This window comes from Oncorhynchus nerka, linkage group LG19 (assembly GCF_034236695.1).
Source record: "Oncorhynchus nerka isolate Pitt River linkage group LG19, Oner_Uvic_2.0, whole genome shotgun sequence".
Lineage (NCBI taxonomy): Eukaryota > Metazoa > Chordata > Actinopteri > Salmoniformes > Salmonidae > Oncorhynchus > Oncorhynchus nerka.
In genome coordinates, this window is record NC_088414.1 from 45,228,341 (window position 1) to 45,248,806 (window position 20,466).

General features: G+C 41.7%; 1 protein-coding gene, 1 long non-coding RNA gene and 3 other non-coding genes across 7 annotated transcripts in view; all 5 read left to right on the plus strand.

Annotated features, from left to right (window-relative positions):
- Positions 1-484: 484 nt before the first annotated feature.
- Positions 485-567, plus strand: trnal-cag (transfer RNA leucine (anticodon CAG)). Its single transcript has one exon. It is a non-coding gene; the product is annotated as a tRNA-Leu (tRNA).
- A 1,682-nt stretch (positions 568-2,249) lies between these two features.
- LOC135562514 (uncharacterized) lies at positions 2,250-4,252 on the plus strand. Its single transcript, XR_010460039.1, has 2 exons — positions 2,250-2,853; positions 3,720-4,252. It is a non-coding gene; the product is annotated as an uncharacterized LOC135562514 (long non-coding RNA).
- Positions 2,635-2,717, plus strand: trnal-cag (transfer RNA leucine (anticodon CAG)). The gene has a single exon. It is a non-coding gene; the product is annotated as a tRNA-Leu (tRNA).
- Positions 4,253-4,785: 533 nt separating the features above from the next.
- On the plus strand, positions 4,786-4,868 carry trnal-cag (transfer RNA leucine (anticodon CAG)). Its single transcript has one exon. It is a non-coding gene; the product is annotated as a tRNA-Leu (tRNA).
- A 7,252-nt stretch (positions 4,869-12,120) lies between these two features.
- grik1a (glutamate receptor, ionotropic, kainate 1a) overlaps positions 12,121-20,466 on the plus strand; it is a 151,764-nt gene continuing 143,418 nt past the window's right edge. For all 3 annotated transcript variants that reach the window (XR_010460040.1, XM_065004980.1, XM_065004979.1), the window contains exon 1: positions 12,121-12,395. Coding sequence is in view for 2 of the 3 variants with exons in the window: in XM_065004980.1 (XP_064861052.1) it covers positions 12,281-12,395 (115 nt within the window). In the remaining variant the exon portion in view is untranslated. The remainder of the gene's footprint in view (positions 12,396-20,466) is intronic.

The window sequence follows — 20,466 nt, forward strand, 5'->3', positions numbered from 1 at the left end:
GTTACAAAAAAATGCATGTATGAGATTGAGAAACTGGAAATAGTGGAGTCTCTTATCTGTTCAGAAATCTGAATGGATTATTCACATTAAATTCACCGGATTGACCACCAGGTGGCAGTGATTCGTCATGGGAAAGTGTTTCACTAACTACCAAAGTGTACGGGTCTGTATCTTCGTCGTCTCGTGTGTCCTCATCTTGCTTCGTTTATAAATCGTTGGCCTACATGATTTTCACACAAAAGCTGGAATTTATAAAAACTAAACCTAACTTGAAAATGTGCTTTCCTCCCCCTGCAAACTTTAAACCATATGTACGAACAGTTTATATTGGTGAAAGATTGTTTTCCTAGAAGGCAACAGTCGCAGGAATATATGACGACACTCTATTTCAGAACAATAAAATAGGAAACTAAATCGAAAAGGCAATTGTTTGTGTTCGTGAGAAGAGTGAAACTATCATTACTGTTGTCCTTGTATCCAGTATGTCAGGATGGCCGAGCGGTCTAAGGCGCTGCGTTCAGGTCGCAGTCTCCCCTGGAGGCGTGGGTTCGAATCCCACTTCTGACAGTCTGTTTTGTTGTGCTCCCGAGTGGCGCAGCGGTGTAAAGGCAATGCATCTCAGCGCTAGTGCCTTCACTACAGACGCCCTGGTTTGAATCCAGGCTGTATCACAACCAATTTCATTGGACCTACTTCACAGTAGTAAGTATATAAACTCAAGTATTTCCCTCTATGCGATCCGTAGTTTAACGGTAGAACAGACTTTTTCCATTGACGTTTTGTAGGCTACGTCTGAATACAGCAATATTACATTTCTCGAGTAGACAATATTTAATTTATCAACATAATACATTATTACACATATCATGACCATTGCAGAATACATTCCTCACCTTTTCTGGCCATGATGAGTTCATCATCTCGAAAAAGCCATACAACAAATTACCATGGGCATCGCTCATTTAATTGAGCCTATTAGATAGGCTATTATATTTGATAGTTTTTGCTCTAGCCTAGATTAGCCTATATGCATCCAACAGGGAGCGCAGTTTATAACATTCAGTAGAATTTAACAGTTGATCTTTTGCATTGAAGTGTGTAGGTTACCACTATAAGTAGGGCCCTCGGTGTTGCCAACTAATTTCCAGGGGGAGTTGCTCGAGGCAGGTCAATTTGTTGCTAAAGTTGCTAAATGACGTTGTGATGTCATCGCGTAATAACGTACAACATACGTCATTACGTAGAATACACAATAACGTTACTCAAATTGACTGGTTATCTCGGTGAAAAATACGATTTGACATTTGTTAGTTTAGATTTGTTTGTTTATCACATTTTTTTAGTCAAATTAATATAAGCACAACGCATTTTATATGATCAGATATTTTTATTTTTAAACACAACACATTTAATTATTGAACAATTACACATTACACATGATTGAACAATTACATTTGATTTATTTTATTTTTATCTAGTAAACCTACACATTCTGAACAATTATAGTTTTAAGCAGTGTATTGGTAGTTAAGTTATCAACACAATTGTGTTCCTACATTGTATTCACCAGGTTCCTTATTTCTTTTGTGGATTGTGTTTCTGCGTCGGTGGAAAGTTGCCGAGCCGATGAGCCCACCAGCCTTCGCATCAAATACATGCATCTGGATTACGATGATGGTGATGAATGAATCTGACACACAATGTGGATATTTTCTTTTTTCCTTTTGATCAGGAATGATATTTAAAAAAAAAAAAAATTGGGGGGGGGTGAAATATGCATTAAAAAAAGGACAGTAAATTACCCATAATTCCTGCATCTTTTGATAGTTGTATTTCCAAATTTGATCATCATGATTTAGTTACTGCAAAGACAATCTATTGATCTGAAATCAAATCAAATCTACTTAAAAGACAGACTAACTTTCTGTTTTGTCACCTTAGACTCAACAAATATATGTTTGTGTTCATCTTTTTTGCAGACAGTCATGTTTTAAAGAACGCACTTGCGATTCTGACGGTATCATTTGGTTTGGATTCATGTACTTGTTTTGAGAAGACAGCTACATTTAAAAATATAAAATAAAAAGTACTGTTTTGCAAACTGTCACATAGTTTTGTGTCTTGTGAACACTGTCTCGAAAACTGACAACGTTACAAAAAAATGCATGTATGAGATTGAGAAACTGGAAATAGTGGAGTCTCTTATCTGTTCAGAAATCTGAATGGATTATTCACATTAAATTCACCGGATTGACCACCAGGTGGCAGTGATTCGTCATGGGAAAGTGTTTCACTAACTACCAAAGTGTACGGGTCTGTATCTTCGTCGTCTCGTGTGTCCTCATCTTGCTTCGTTTATAAATCGTTGGCCTACATGATTTTCACACAAAAGCTGGAATTTATAAAAACTAAACCTAACTTGAAAATGTGCTTTCCTCCCCCTGCAAACTTTAAACCATATGTACGAACAGTTTATATTGGTGAAAGATTGTTTTCCTAGAAGGCAACAGTCGCAGGAATATATGACGACACTCTATTTCAGAACAATAAAACAGGAAACTAAATCGAAAAGGCAATTGTTTGTGTTCGTGAGAAGAGTGAAACTATCATTACTGTTGTCCTTGTATCCAGTATGTCAGGATGGCCGAGCGGTCTAAGGCGCTGCGTTCAGGTCGCAGTCTCCCCTGGAGGCGTGGGTTCGAATCCCACTTCTGACAGTCTGTTTTGTTGTGCTCCCGAGTGGCGCAGCGGTGTAAAGACAATGCATCTCAGCGCTAGTGCCGTTTACTACAAACACCCTGGTTTGAATCCAGGCTGTATCACAACCCATTTCATTGGACCTACTGTACAGTAGTAAGTATATAAACTCAAGTATTTCCCTCTATGCGATCCGTAGTTTAACGGTAGAACAGACTTTTCCATTAACGTTTTGTAGGCTACGTCTGAATACAGCAATATTACATTTCTCGAGTAGACAATATTTAATTTATCAACATAATACATTATTACACATATCATGACCATTGCAGAATACATTCCTCACCTTTTCTGGCCATGATGAGTTCATCATCTCGAAAAAGCCATACAACAAATTACCATGGGCATCGCTCATTTAATTGAGCCTATTAGATAGGCTATTATATTTGATAGTTTTTGCTCTAGCCTAGATTAGCCTATATGCATCCAACAGGGAGCGCAGTTTATAACATTCAGTAGAATTTAACAGTTGATCTTTTGCATTGAAGTGTGTAGGTTACCACTATAAGTAGGGCCCTCGGTGTTGCCAACTAATTTCCAGGGGGAGTTGCTCGAGGCAGGTCAATTTGTTGCTAAAGTTGCTAAATGACGTTGTGATGTCATCGCGTAATAACGTACATCTACGTCACTACGTAGAATACACAATAACGTTACTCAAATTGACTGGTTATCTCGGTGAAAAATACGATTTGACATTTGTTAGTTTAGATTTGTTTGTTTATCACATTTTTTTAGTCAAATTAATATAAGCACAACGCATTTTATATGATCAGATATTTTTATTTTTAAACACAACACATTTAATTATTGAACAATTACACATTACACATGATTGAACAATTACATTTGATTTATTTTATTTTTATCTAGTAAACCTACACATTCTGAACAATTATAGTTTTAAGCAGTGTATTGGTAGTTAAGTTATCAACACAATTGTGGTCCTACATTGTATTCACCAGGTTCCTTATTTCTTTTGTGGATTGTGTTTCTGCGTCGGTGGAAAGTTGCCGAGCCGATGAGCCCACCAGCCTTCGCATCAAATACATGCATCTGGATTACGATGATGGTGATGAATGAATCTGACACACAATGTGGATATTTTCTTTTTTCCTTTTGATCAGGAATGATATTTTTTTTTTTTAATTTGGGGGGGGGGTGAAATATGCATTAAAAAAAGGACAGTAAATTACCCATAATTCCTGCATCTTTTGATAGTTGTATTTCCAAATTTGATCATCATGATTTAGTTACTGCAAAGACAATCTATTGATCTGAAATCAAATCAAATCTACTTAAAAGACAGACTAACTTTCTGTTTTGTCACCTTAGACTCAACAAATATATGTTTGTGTTCATCTTTTTTGCAGACAGTCATGTTTTAAAGAGCGCACTTGCGATTCTGACGGTATCATTTGGTTTGGATTCATGTACTTGTTTTGAGAAGACAGCTACATTTAAAAATATAAAATAAAAAGTACTGTTTTGCAAACTGTCACATAGTTTTGTGTCTTGTGAACACTGTCTCGAAAACTGACAACGTTGTTACAAAAAAATGCATGTATGAGATTGAGAAACTGGAAATAGTGGAGTCTCTTATCTGTTCAGAAATCTGAATGGATTATTCACATTAAATTCACCGGATTGACCACCAGGTGGCAGTGATTCGTCATGGGAAAGTGTTTCACTAACTACCAAAGTGTATGGGTCTGTATCTTCGTCGTCTCGTGTGTCCTCATCTTGCCTCGTTTATAAATCGTTGGCCTACATGATTTTCACACAAAAGCTGGAATTTATAAAAACTAAACCTAACTTGAAAATGTGCTTTCCTCCCCCTGCAAACTTTAAACCATATGTACGAACAGTTTATATTGGTGAAAGATTGTTTTCCTAGAAGGCAACAGTCGCAGGAATATATGACGACACTCTATTTCAGAACAATAAAACAGGAAACTAAATCGAAAAGGCAATTGTTTGTGTTCGTGAGAAGAGTGAAACTATCATTACTGTTGTCCTTGTATCCAGTATGTCAGGATGGCCGAGCGGTCTAAGGCGCTGCGTTCAGGTCGCAGTCTCCCCTGGAGGCGTGGGTTCGAATCCCACTTCTGACAGTCTGTTTTGTTGTGCTCCCGAGTGGCGCAGCGGTGTAAAGACAATGCATCTCAGCGCTAGTGCCGTTTACTACAAACACCCTGGTTTGAATCCAGGCTGTATCACAACCGGCCGTGATAGGGAGCCCATAGGGCGGAGAACAATTTGCTCAGCCTCGTCCAGGTTTGTTCTTAATAACGGACGTGCCTGGTTAAATAAAATAAAAATGTAAAACATCTCAAATAATTAGATATAGTCATCTATTTCCTACTATTTATTTCATTTCCATGATAATTAAAGAATAAATTCCTCATATTTTCCGACTGATGATTTCATACTCGCGAAATAGTCTACAACAAATTAGGAAAGACTTCTTCCATTGTCATTTTAACCTTCCTTCCTCTGGACACACCCACTTACATGACCTTCACAGTAGTAAGTATATAAACTCAAGTATTTTCCTCTATGCGATCCCGTCGTTTAACGGTAGAACATACTTTTTCCATTGACGTTTTGTAGGCTACGTCTGAATTATAGCAATGTTAAATTTCTCGAGTAGACAATATTTAATTTATCAACATAATACATTATTACACATATCATGACCATTGCAGAATACATTCCTCACCTTTTCTGGCCATGATGAGTTCATAATCTCGTTGCCAACTAATTTCCAGGGGGAATTGCTCGAGGCAGGTCGATTTGTTGCTAAATGACGTTGTGAAGTCATTGCGTATTAACGTAAACTGCGTCTTTACGTAGAATACACAATAACGTTACTCAAATTGACTGGTTATCTCGGCGAAAAATATGATTTGACATTTGTTCGTTTAGATTTGTTCGTTTATCACATTTTTTGGGGGAAAAGTAATATAAACACAACACATTTAATTATTGAACAATTACACATTACACATTATTGAACAATTACATTTGATTTATTTTATTTTTATCTAGTAAACCTACACATTCTGAACAATTATAGTTTTAAGCAGTGTATTGGTAGTTAGTTATCGTGACTGGCTGCAAAAGTGCATTGTGAGTGACGTCAGCATCAGGCGCTCAGCTTGTGCACAGGCAGATGATTTGCAATTTGCGGAAATTGCTGCTGGCCTGTGCACGAGCTGAGCGCCTGCACTCCTCTTCCTCTTCCTCCTTAGAGAGTGGGTGTGTCCAGAGGAAGGAAGGTCATGTAAGTGGGTGTGTCCAGAGGAAGGAAGGTCATGTAAGTGGGTGTGTCCAGAGGAAGGAAAGTTATGTAAGTGGGTGTGTCCAGAGGAAGGAAGGTCATGTAAGTGGGTGTGTCCAGAGGAAGGAAAGTTATGTAAGTGGGTGTGTCCAGAGGAAGGAAGGTCATGTAAGTGGGTGTGTCCAGAGGAAGGAAGGTAATGTAAGTGGGTGTGTCCAGAGGAAGGAAGGTTATGTAAGTGGGTGTGTCCAGAGGAAGGAAGGTAATGTAAGTGGGTGTGTCCAGAGGAAGGAAGGTTATGTAAGTGGGTGTGTCCAGAGGAAGGAAGGTCATGTAAGTGGGTGTGTCCAGAGGAAGGAAGGTCATGTAAGTGGGTGTGTCCAGAGGAAGGAAAGTTATGTAAGTGGGTGTGTCCAGAGGAAGGAAGGTCATGTAAGTGGGTGTGTCCAGAGGAAGGAAGGTAATGTAAGTGGGTGTGTCCAGAGGAAGGAAGGTTATGTAAGTGGGTGTGTCCAGAGGAAGGAAGGTCATGTAAGTGGGTGTGTCCAGAGGAAGGAAGGTTATGTAAGTGGGTGTGTCCAGAGGAAGGAAGGTTATGTAAGTGGGTGTGTCTAGAGGAAGGAAGGTCATGTAAGTGGGTGTGTCCAGAGGAAGGAAAGTTATGTAAGTGGGTGTGTCCAGAGGAAGGAAGGTCATGTAAGTGGGTGTGTCCAGAGGAAGGAAGGTCATGTAAGTGGGTGTGTCCAGAGGAAGGAAGGTAATGTAAGTGGGAGTGTCCAGAGGAAGGAAGGTTATGTAAGTGGGTGTGTCCGGAGGAAGGAAGGTCATGTAAGTGGGTGTGTCCAGAGGAAGGAAGGTCATGTAAGTGGGTGTGTCCAGAGGAAGGAAGGTTATGTAAGTGGGTGTGTCCAGAGGAAGGAAGGTTATGTAAGTGGGTGTGTCCAGAGGAAGGAAGGTCATGTAAGTGGGTGTGTCCAGAGGAAGGAAGGTTATGTAAGTGGGTGTGTCCAGAGGAAGGAAAGTTATGTAAGTGGGTGTGTCCAGAGGAAGGAAGGTCATGTAAGTGGGTGTGTCCAGAGGAAGGAAGGTAATGTAAGTGGGAGTGTCCAGAGCAAGGAAGGTTATGTAAGTGGGTGTCCAGAGGAAGGAAGGTTATGTAAGTGGGTGTGTCCAGAGGAAGGAAGGTCATGTAAGTGGGTGTGTCCAGAGGAAGGAAGGTCATGTAAGTGGGTGTGTCCAGAGGAAGGAAGGTTATGTAAGTGGGTGTGTCCAGAGGAAGGAAAGTTATGTAAGTGGGTGTGTCCAGAGGAAGGAAGGTCATGTAAGTGGGTGTGTCCAGAGGAAGGAAGGTAATGTAAGTGGGAGTGTCCAGAGGAAGGAAGGTTATGTAAGTGGGTGTGTCCAGAGGAAGGAAGGTTATGTAAGTGGGTGTGTCCAGAGGAAGGAAGGTCATGTAAGTGGGTGTGTCCAGAGGAAGGAAGGTTATGTAAGTGGGTGTGTCCAGAGGAAGGAAGGTCATGTAAGTGGGAGTGTCCAGAGGAAGGAAGGTTATGTAAGTGGGTGTGTCCAGAGGAAGGAAGGTTATGTAAGTGGGTGTGTCCAGAGGAAGGAAGGTCATGTAAGTGGGTGTGTCCAGAGGAAGGAAGGTTATGTAAGAAGGTTAATAGAAGGAACCATGAATTCTGCTCTGTATCAGATAATTCCACAGGAGGATGTCAGGCCATCTGTCTGTGAGCTGAAGCTGAAGTGCAGTTGGGTCGTGCAGCAAGACAACGATCCAAAACACACAATCGAGTTGACATGAAAATGACTCAAAAGCAACAAATTTGAAGTTTTCGATTGGCCTAGTCAAAGTGCAGACCTATTCTCAATTGAGATGTTGTGGCAGGACTTGAAACGAGCAGCTCATGTCAGATAACGGCCCCCAGTTTGTGTCCGATTGATTCATCGACACCATTATTTAGACTAATGTAAAGTCAGTTATTGTTGGTTGATCTCTAATGAAGTCAGTCAGGTTGTAGTACAACTGTTCTAACACTAGATGGAGACAAATAACCCGTTTAGAAACTCCTTATGAGCCCTGTACGTTAGTGCATTATACAAGACTTATACTTTCTTAATGTCTATATTCATTCATTTGTTGTTTTACCCAGTATTGAAAAGATTACTTTAAAGGGTCGAGGGAATGTCTAAATATAAAATGTATTCGTAAAAATAAAAAAGTCAAACGGACACAACCATTGGTGTGCTACTTCCAAGTTGGTTCCACTCTGAAAATTGTTATAGTGAACGCACTAGACTACCGCCACAAACATAAGTACTAGGGCTGTCAAACGATTGAAATTATTAATCAAGTTAATGGCGTTACTTCATCGAGATTTATCAACAACAACAAAATAATCTATCAAATTTGGCCCTAAATAAATAAAGATGTTTCCATTGATGTTTAAACGGCATTTTCACCGTAAACAAAACAAGAGTCACTAACATACAGCAATCAATGTTTCAGCATTGATTAGAGGGAGTAGACCTACTGAAACATTGATTAGAGGGAGTAGTCCTACTGAAACATTGATTAGAGGTAGTAGGTCTACTGAAACATTGATAAGAGGGAGTAGGTCTACTGAAACATTGATAAGAGGGAGTAGGTCTACTGAAACATTGATTAGAGGTAATGTAATGTAAGGTAGTAGGTCTACTGAAACATTGATTAGAGGGAGTAGTCCTACTGAAACATTGATAAGAGGGAGTAGGTCTACTGAAACATTGATTAGAGGTAGTAGGTCTACTGAAACATTGATTAGAGGTAGTAGGTCTACTGAAACATTGATTAGAGGTAGTAGGTCTACTGAAACAATGATTAGAGGGAGTAGTCCTACTGAAACATTGATTATAGGTAGTAGGTCTACTGAAACATTGATAAGAGGGAGTAGGTCTACTGAAACATTGATAAGAGGGAGTAGGTCTACTGAAACATTGATTAGAGGTAGTAGGTCTACTGAAACATTGATTAGAGGGAGTAGTCCTACTGAAACATTGATTAGAGGGAGTAGTCCTACTGAAACATTGATTAGAGGGAGTAGTCCTACTGAAACATTGATTAGAGGTAGTAGGTCTACTGAAACATTGATTAGAGGGAGTAGTCCTAATTGATTAGAGGGAGTAGACCTACTGAAACATTGATTAGAGGGAGTAGACCTAATTGATTAGAGGGAGTAGACCTACTGCAACATTGATTAGAGGGAGTAGACCTACTGAAACATTGATTTAGAGGGAGTAGTCCTACTGAAACATTGATTAGAGGGAGTAGTCCTACTGAAACATTGATTAGAGGGAGTAGGTCTACTGAAACATTGATCAGAGGGAGTAGGTCTACTGAAACATTGATTAGAGGGAGTAGTCCTACTGAAACATTGATTAGAGGGAGTAGTCCTAATTGATTAGAGGGAGTAGTCCTACTGAAACATTGATTAGAGGGAGTAGTCCTACTGAAACATTGATTAGAGGGAGTAGGTCTACTGAAACATTGATTAGAGGGAGTAGTCCTACTGAAACATTGATTAGAGGGAGTAGTCCTACTGAAACATTGATTAGAGGGAGTAGTCCTAATTGATTAGAGGGAGTAGTCCTACTGAAACATTGATTAGAGGGAGTAGTCCTAATTGATTAGAGGGAGTAGTCCTAATTGATTAGAGGGAGTAGACCTAATTGATTAGAGGGAGTAGACCTAATTGATTAGAGGGAGTAGTCCTAATTGATTAGAGGGAGTAGACCTAATTGATTAGAGGGAGTAGTCCTAATTGATTAGAGGGAGTATTCCTAATTGATTAGAGGGAGTAGTCCTAATTGATTAGAGGGAGTAGTCCTAATTGATTAGAGGGAGTATTCCTAATTGATTAGAGGGAGTAGTCCTAATTGATTAGAGGGAGTAGACCTAATTGATTAGAGGGAGTAGACCTAATTGATTAGAGGGAGTAGTCCTAATTGATTAGAGGGAGTAGACCTAATTGATTAGAGGGAGTAGTCCTAATTGATTAGAGGGAGTAGTCCTAATTGATTAGAGGGAGTATTCCTAATTGATTAGAGGGAGTAGACCTAATTGATTAGAGGGAGTAGTCCTAATTGATTAGAGGGAGTAGTCCTAATTGATTAGAGGGAGTAGACCTAATTGATTAGAGGGAGTAGTCCTACTGAAACATTGATTAGAGGGAGTAGACCTACTGAAACATTGATTAGAGGGAGTAGTCCTAATTGATTAGAGGGAGTAGTCCTAATTGATTAGAGGGAGTAGTCCTACTGAAACATTGATTAGAGGGAGTAGTCCTAATTGATTAGAGGGAGTAGTCCTAATTGATTAGAGGGAGTAGACCTAATTGATTAGAGGGAGTAGACCTAATTGATTAGAGGGAGTAGTCCTAATTGATTAGAGGGAGTAGACCTAATTGATTAGAGGGAGTAGTCCTACTGAAACATTGATTAGAGGGAGTAGACCTACTGAAACATTGATTAGAGGGAGTAGTCCTAATTGATTAGAGGGAGTAGTCCTAATTGATTAGAGGGAGTAGTCCTACTGAAACATTGATTAGAGGGAGTAGTCCTAATTGATTTGAGGGAGTAGTCCTACTGAAACATTGATTAGAGGGAGTAGTCCTAATTGATTAGAGGGAGTAGTCCTAATTGATTAGAGGGAGTGGTCCTAATTGATTAGAGGGAGTAGACCTAATTGATTAGAGGGAGTAGACCTAATTGATTAGAGGGAGTAGTCCTAATTGATTAGAGGGAGTAGACCTAATTGATTAGAGGGAGTAGACCTAATTGATTAGAGGGAGTAGTCCTAATTGATTAGAGGGAGTAGACCTAATTGATTAGAGGGAGTAGTCCTAATTGATTAGAGGGAGTATTCCTAATTGATTAGAGGGAGTAGTCCTAATTGATTAGAGGGAGTAGTCCTAATTGATTAGAGGGAGTATTCCTAATTGATTAGAGGGAGTAGTCCTAATTGATTAGAGGGAGTAGACCTAATTGATTAGAGGGAGTAGACCTAATTGATTAGAGGGAGTAGTCCTAATTGATTAGAGGGAGTAGACCTAATTGATTAGAGGGAGTAGTCCTAATTGATTAGAGGGAGTAGTCCTAATTGATTAGAGGGAGTATTCCTAATTGATTAGAGGGAGTAGACCTAATTGATTAGAGGGAGTAGTCCTAATTGATTAGAGGGAGTAGTCCTAATTGATTAGAGGGAGTAGACCTAATTGATTAGAGGGAGTAGTCCTAATTGATTAGAGGGAGTAGTCCTAATTGATTAGAGGGAGTATTCCTAATTGATTAGAGGGAGTAGACCTACTGATAACAGCTAGTTTTCAGTGTTCCTCTCCACTCCCAGAGAGAGTTGCTCTTTGCGGTTTTCTTTTTGTTGTTGTTGTTGACCATTTTAATTTAAAAACAATCACAGTAAGGTACCGCACTTAATTATTACCGAGAAATTATTTGATATTGAGATAAAAAATGTTTGCATTGGAACTTCAATATGCTGACTGTCTAATCACTGGCTTGCATATGTGAAGCTTTTTCATCAAACTGTCCTCATCCTCAAACAATTACTTTCATGTTTGGTGAGAGAGAGAGAGAGAGAGATTACATTTAACCAATTACATTTTGGATGGCAAAGTAAACGCTCAGTTTGGAATAATGGAATAACCACGTGAACGTAAATGGATTTGAGATGTGCGTAGCTGAGTTGAGCAAGCGAGAGTCGTCACTAGTTACCACAGCCATAAAGTCATACAACGTGACCATTTCTACAATTTATCTTCTTCAAATGTGATTTTAAATCTAACCACACTGCAAACCTTATGCCTAGCACTAAATTAAGACCAAAAAGCTCATGTTTGTTTTCTTACATTTTTACGAAATAGGCCATTGACTTTGTAGCTGTGGTAACTAGTGGAAACCGAGAGCGCAAACAAGCGAAAAGAGAGCGAGAGAGACAGAGAGAGAGGGAGTTGGGGGAGAGAGAGGGAGAGAGAGAGGGAGAGAGAGAGAGACAGAGAGAGAGGGAGTTGGGGGAGAGAGAGGGAGAGAGAGAGGGAGAGAGAGAGAGACAGAGAGAGAGGAACCATAGTTGGGGGAGCATCTATTTATCTTCCGAGGAATGCCTGAAATCTTCGAGGCGATGGGGACTGTTCTCCGGATTATTCTCTGCGTGGATCAGACTACGTGTTATTTCACTCTGTCGGTATCGGTATGATTAACGTAAAGTTGGATTACGGGAGTATGGAGAGGAGGAAGAGCCTGTTTCTCTGGCTGGTACTCTTCACGGTGCAGTTCAGCCGGAGTTCACAGCAAGTACTCAGAATAGGTAAATGCAATGGGCGGCATAGCCTAATACTAATACTATATATACTATTGGTTTCATATAGAGAATTGTATCTGCAATAGTAGTCTCTATTGTCGACAGTAGTATCTGTCCACAAGCCTAGTATCCACCTCTATGGTTGGTATAGTCCATTGGTCACTAACCTTTTCTGACTGAGCCAAGATCCCTTTTGCGAGTCCCAAATACAAGCCGAGATCTACCGCTCAGAAGTTTTTCTAACGTGACTTTAAAACGCCTATGTAGCAAAACCCAATTAATAACCGTTCTGTAGTAAGAAGGCTATAGTCCCAATACATTTTCACTGCATATATGCTATGCCTGAATTGCCAATGTGGTTCTTCTCGAACCATTTAGAAATATATATATAAAAAAATTAAAGCACACACAGTGCATTCAGAAAGTATTCAGACCCTTGACTGTTTACATTACAGCCATATTCTAAAATGGATTAAAAAATCAATAAAAATGCTCATAAATCTACACACGATAACTCATATTGACAAAGCAAAAACAGGTTTTGAGAAATTGTTGCTAATTTATAAAAATGTTACTGAAATATCACATTTACATAAGTATTCAGACCCGTTATTCAGTACCTTGTTGAAGCACCTTTGGCAGCAATTACAGCCTGGAGTCTTCTTGGGTCTGATGCTACTAGCTTGGCACACCTGTATTTGGGGAGTTTCTCCCATTCTCCTCTGCAGATCCTCTCAAGTTCTGTCAGGTTGGATGGGAAACGTCGTTCCACAGCTATTTTCAGGTCTCTCCAGAGATGTTTGATCGGGTTCAAGTCCAGGCTCTGGCTGGGCCACTCAAGGACATTCAGAGACTTGTCCTGAAGCCACTCCTGCATTGTCTTGGCGGTGAGGTTAGGGTCGTTGTCCTGTTGGAAGGTGAACCTTCGTCCCAGTCTGAGGTCCGGAGCGCTCTGGAGCAGGTTTTCATCAACAATCTCGCCGTACTTTGCTCTGTTCATCTTTCCCTCGATCCTGACTAGTCTCCCAGTCCCTGACGCTGAAAAACATCCCCACAGCATGATGCTGCCACCACCATGCTTCACTGTAGGGATGGTGCCAGGTGTCCTCCAGATGTGACGCTTCGCATTCAGGCCAAAGAGTTGGTTTCATCAGACCAGAGAATCTTGTTTCTCATGATCTGAGTCCTTTAGGTGCCTTTTGGCAAACTCCAAGCGGGCTGTCATGTACCTTTCACAGAGGAGTGGCTTCAGTCTGGCCACTCTACCATAAAGGCCTGATTGGTGGAGTGCTGCAGAGATGGTTGTCCTTCTGGAAGGTTCGCCCAACCCCACAGAGATGACCATCGGGCTCTTGGTCACCTTCCTGACCAAGGCCCTTCTCCCGATTGCTCAGTTTTGCTTGACAGTTAGCCCTAGGAAGAGTCTTGGTGGTTCCAAACTTATTCCATCTAAGAATGGAGGCCACTGTGTTCTTGGGGACCTTCAATGTTGCAGAAAAGTTTTGGTACCCTTCCCCAGATCTGTGCCTCGACACAATCCTGTCTCGGAGCTCTACGGACAATTCCTTCGACCTCATGGCTTGCTTTTTTGCTCTGACATGCACTGTCAACTGTGGGACCTTTATATAGGCAGATGTTTCCAAATCATGTCTGATCAATAGAATTTACCACAGGTGGACTCCAATCAAGTTGTAGAAACATCTCAAGGATGATCAATGGAAACATGTTGCACCTGAGCTCAATTTCGAGTCTCATAGCAAAGGGTCTGAATACGTTAGGGCTTATTGAGGTCAATTGAATACTTATGTAAATAATTTATTTCAGTTTTTTATTTGTAATAAATTTGCTAACATTTCTAAACTTGTTTTCGCTTTGTCATTATGGGGTATTGTGATGTCATTATGGGGTACTGTGATGTAATTATGGGGTTTTGTGATGTCATTATCGGGTATTGTGATGTCATTATGGGGTACTGTGATGTAATTATGGGGTTTTGTGATGTCATTATGGGGTATTGTGTATAGATTGATAAGGATAAAAAAAAAACATTTTAGAATAAGGCTGTAATGTAACTAAATGTGGAAAAAGTCAAGAGCTCTGAATACTTTCCTGAATACACTATGTACAGAGCCTTCAGCAAGTATTCATACCCCTTGACTTAATCTCACATTTTGTTGTGTTACAGAAATAATTCAAAATGAATGCAAAAATATGTATTCTTACCCATGTTCACTGTTGACATTGAGACTGGTGTTTTGTACACACAATATCCCATAATGAAAAGTGTACAGATTGATGAGGATTTTTATATATTTTATTTAATCCATTTTAGAATAAGGCTGTAACGTAACTAAATGTGGAATTGGTGAAGGGATCTGAATACTTTCTGACTGCGCTGTATTTGGTTGACTTTGCAAAATGCGGACACTTTTGAATGTTAAATGTTTTGGAAAATTGAAACCTCTTGAAAATGATTTTTCTATCTGAATATTTTCTTCACTCTTGTCTAATAGTGGCTGAGACCAAACTATTTAAGTATATAAAGATTTTTATTTTTATTTTCACCAAATACCTGAGAGGGGAAATGTCATTATCACCATGTCATAAAATGTGCTAATTTTATTTGATAAAGAAATTACAGAAATTGGGCCTAAAATGATTTTATATAAGATTTCACATTAATTTTCATGTTTTGAAGTTGTCTTAATTATATGTATTCATCATTGTCATGTCTAAAAATTGGAATTTACTCCTGAGGTGCTGACCTGTTGTACCTACTGTGATTATTATTTGACCCTGCTGGTCATTTATGAACATTTGAACATCTTGGCCATGTTCTGTTATAATCTCCACCCGGCACAGCCAGAAGAGGACTGGCCCACCCCACATAGCCTGGTTCCTCTCTTAGGTTTCTTCCTAGGCTCCTGCCTTTCTAGGGAGTTTTTCCTAGCCAACGTGCTTCTACACCTGCATTGCTTGCTGTTTGGGGTTTTAGGCTGGGTTTCTGTACAGCACTTTGAGATATCAGCTGATCTAAGAAGGGCTTTATAAATACATTTGATTCGATTGTCTAAATGTCCGCCTCGATGATAATCAGAAACATGTATTTACCACATCAACATCTTAATTCCTAAAATAATGTCAAATATTACCTTAAGAACAAGCACACAAGGTTCACATATGGAACAAAAACCATCAATATCAATTGTAATTTAATACACCTTTGCCTGAAAATATGTACCATTGCGGTAATGACTTAGCATTGTGGTAATGACTTAGCATTGCGGTAATGACTTAGCATTGCGGTAATGACTTAGCATTGTGGTAATGACTTAGCATTGTGGTAATGACTTAGCATTGCGGTAATGACTTAGCATTGCGGTAATGACTTAGCATTGTGGTAATGACTTAGCATTGAGGTAATGACTTAGCATTGTGGTAATGACTTGGCATTGCGGTAATGACTTGGCATTGCGGTAATGACTTAGCATTGTGGTAATGACTTAGCATTGAGGTAATGACTTAGCATTGTGGTAATGACTTGGCATTGTGGTAATGACTTGGCATTGTGGTAATGACTTGGCATTGTGGTAATGACTTGGCATTGTGGTAATGACTTGGCATTGCGGTAATGACTTGGCATTGCGGTAATGACTTAGCATTGCGGTAATGACTTGGCATTGCGGTAATGACTTAGCATTGCGGTAATGACAGAGTGTGGTGGAAATTACATTTCATATAAAACAACTGATGAAAAAATACCATTAAACATTTTAATACCACAGTTGTGTAATTTGTTTGAAGATATAGAACAAACCATTCGTTCCAATTCATCCCAAAGGTATTTGATGGGCTCATTTCTGTACGGACCTCGCTTTGTGCGCGAGGGCATTGTTATGTTGAAATAGGAAAGGACCTTCCCCAAACTGTTGCCACAAAGTTGGAAGCACAGAATCGTCTAGAATGGGATTGTATGTTGTAGCGTTAAGATTTCCCTTCACTGGAACTAAGGGGCCCAAACCATGAAAAAACAGCTCCAGACCAAAAAACACTCTGCATTGAAACAGGTAGCGTCTCCTGGCATCCGCCAAAACCCAGATTCGTCCGTTGGACTGCCAGATGGTGAAGCGGGATTCATCCCTCCAGAGAACATGTTTCCAGTGAGTTTTATACCACTCCAGCCGACGCTTGGCATTGCGCACGGTGATCTTAGGCTTGTGTGCGGCTGCTCGGCCATGGAAACACATTTCACGAAGCTCCCGACGAACCCGTATTTTACTGACGTTGCTTCCGAAAGCAGTTTGGAACTCGCTAGTGAGTGTTGCAACCCGAGGACAGACAATTTGTACGCGGTACAGCACTCGGCGGTCCCGTTCTGTGAGCTTGTGTGGCTGAGCCGTTGTTGCTCCTAGACGTTTCCACTTCACAACAGCACTTACAATTGACCAGGGCAGCTCTAGCAGGGCAGACATTTTATGAACTGACTTGTTGGAAAGGTGGCATCCTATGAGGGTGCCACGTTGAACGTCACTGAGCTCTTCAGTACTGGCCATTCTACCACCAATGTTTGTCTATGGAGACGTCAACAGTGAAGAGGCGACTCCGAGATGCTGGCCTTCTAGGCAGAGTTGCGAAGAGAAAGCCATATCTCAGACTGGCCAATAAAGAAGAAAAGATTAAGATGGGCAAAAGAACACAGACACTGGACAGAGGAACTCTGCCTAGAAGGCCAGCATCACGGAGTTGGCTCTTCACTGTTGACGTTGAGACTGGTGTTTTGCGTGAACTATTTAATGAAGTTGCCAGTTGAGGACGTGAGGTGTCAGTTTCTCAAATTAGACACTCTAATGTACTTGTCCTCTTGCTCAGTTGTGCACCGGAGCCTCCCACTCCTCTTTCTATTCTGGTTAGGGCCAGTTTGTGCTGTTCGGTGAAGGGAGTAGTACACAGCGTTGACCGAGATCTTCAGTTTGTTGGCAATTTCTCACATGGAATAGCCTTCATTTCTCAGAACAAGAATAGACTGACAAGTTTCAGAAGAAAGCTCTTTGTTTCTGGACATTTTGTGCTTGTAATCGAACCCACAAATGCTGATGCTCCAGATACTCAACTAGTCTAAAGAAGGCCAGTTGTATTGCTTCTTTAATCAGAACAACAGTTTTCAGCTGTGCTAACATAAATGCAAAAGGGTTTTCTAATGATCAATTAGCCTTTTAAAATGATAAACTTGGATTAGCTATAACACAACGTGCCATTGGAACACAGGAGTGATGGTTGCTGATAATGGGCCTTGACTCCTATGTAGATATTCCATACAAAATCAGCCGTTTCCAGCTATAATAGTCATTTACAACATTAACAATGTCTACACTGTATTTCTGATCAATTTTATGTTATTTTAATGGACAATTATTTTTGTTTTTCTTTCAAAAACAAGGACATTTCTAAGTGATCCCAAACTTTTTAATGGTAGTGTATATAGATAGATAGTACCAGTTAAAAGTTTGGCCTTGGCTACTGTATGGGTTTTCTACAACTTTAATGTATCGCTAACCTTCTGGAAACATCTCTATGTTTGTGAAACCCAAATAAACTGTAGAATGGGGTGGAGGGAGAGAGAGCTATGTGGATACAGTGACCTGTGGATGGATATTAGATAGAGAAAACCCTCAATTAAGGATTTTTTTTTATTTGACCTTTATTTAACTAGGCAAGTCAGGTTAAAGAACAAATTCTTATTTTCAACGATGGCCTAGGAACAGTGGGTTAACTGCCTGTTCAGGGGCAGAAAGACAGATTTTTACCTTGTCAGCTCGGGGGTTTGAACTTGCAACCTTCCGGTTACTAGTCCAGCGCTAACCACTAGGCTACCTGCCGCCTATACACTCTAACCACTAGGCTACCCTGCCTCCTCTACACTCTAACCACTAGGCTACCTGCCTCCCGTACACTCTAACCACTAGGCTACCCTGCCTCCTCTACACTCTAACCACTAGGCTACCCTGCCTCCTCTACACTCTAACCACTAGGCTACCTGCCGCCTCTACACTCTAACCACTAGGCTACCCTGCCTCCTCTACACTCTAACCACTAGGCTACCTGCCGCCTCTACACTCTAACCACTAGGCTACCTGCCGCCTCTACACTCTAACCACTAGGCTACCTGCCACCTCTACACTCTAACCACTAGGCTACCTGCCGCCTCTACACTCTAACCACTAGGCTACCTGCCGCCCCTACACTCTAATCACTAGGCTACCTACCGCCTCTACACTCTAACCACTAGGCTACCTGCCGCCTCTACACTCTAACCACTAGGCTACCCTGCCTCCTCTACACTCTAACCACTAGGCTACCTGCCGCCTCTACACTCTAACCACTAGGCTACCCTGCCTCCTCTACACTCTAACCACTAGGCTACCTGCCGCCTCTACACTCTAACCACTAGGCTACCTGCCGCCTCTACACTCTAACCACTAGGCTACCTGCCTCCTCTACACTCTAACCACTAGGCTACCTGCCGCCTCTACACTCTAACCACTAGGCTACCTGCCGCCCCTACACTCTAATCACTAGGCTACCTACCGCCTCTACACTCTAACCACTAGGCTACCTGCCGCCTCTACACTCTAACCACTAGGCTACCTACCGCCTCTACACTCTAACCACTAGGCTACCTACCGCCTCTACACTCTAACCACTAGGCTACCTACCGCCTCTACACTCTAACCACTAGGCTACCTACCGCCTCTACACTCTAACCACTAGGCTACCTACCGCCTCTACACTCTAACCACTAGGCTACCTACCACCTCTACACTCTAACCACTAGGCTACCTGCCGCCTCTACATTCTAACCACTAGGCTACCTGCCGCCTCTACATTCTAACCACTAGGCTACCTGCCGCCTCTACGCTCTAACCACTAGGCTACCTACCACCTCTACACTCTAACCACTAGGCTACCTGCCGCCTCTACGCTCTAACCACTAGGCTACCTACCACCTCTACACTCTAACCACTAGGCTACCTGCCGCCTCTACGCTCTAACCACTAGGCTACCTACCGCCTCTACACTCTAACCACTAGGCTACCTGCCGCCTCTACTCTCTAACCACTAGGCTACCTACCGCCTCTACACTCTAACCACTAGGCTACCTACCGCCTCTACACTCTAACCACTAGGCTACCTACCGCCTCTACACTCTAACCACTAGGCTACCTACCGCCTCTACACTCTAACCACTAGGCTACCTACCACCTCTACACTCTAACCACTAGGCTACCTGCCGCCTCTACATTCTAACCACTAGGCTACCTGCCGCCTCTACGCTCTAACCACTAGGCTACCTACCACCTCTACACTCTAACCACTAGGCTACCTGCCGCCTCTACGCTCTAACCACTAGGCTACCTACCGCCTCTACATTCTAACCACTAGGCTACCTGCCGCCTCTACGCTCTAACCACTAGGCTACCTACCGCCTCTACACTCTAACCACTAGGCTACCTACCACCTCTACACTCTAACCACTAGGCTACCCTGCCGCCTCTACACTCTAACCACTAGGCTACCTGCCACCTCTACACTCTAACCACTAGGCTACCTGCCACCTCTACACTCTAACCACTAGGCTACCTGCCACCTCTACACTCTAACCACTAGGCTACCTACCGCCTCTACACTCTAACCACTAGGCTACCTACCACCTCTACACTCTAACCACTAGGCTACCCTGCCGCCTCTACACTCTAACCACTAGGCTACCTACCACCCCTACACTCTAACCACTAGGCTACCTGCCGCCTCTACATTCTAACCACTAGACTACCCTGCCGCCTCTACACTCTAACCACTAGGCTACCTGCCGCCTCTACACTCTAACCACTAGGCTACCTGCCGCCTCTACACTCTAACCACTAGGCTACCTACCGCCTCTACACTCTAACCACTAGGCTACCTGCCGCCTCTACACTCTAACCACTAGGCTACCTACCGCCTCTACACTCTAACCACTAGGCTACCTACCACCTCTACACTCTAACCACTAGGCTACCTACCGCCTCTACACTCTAAC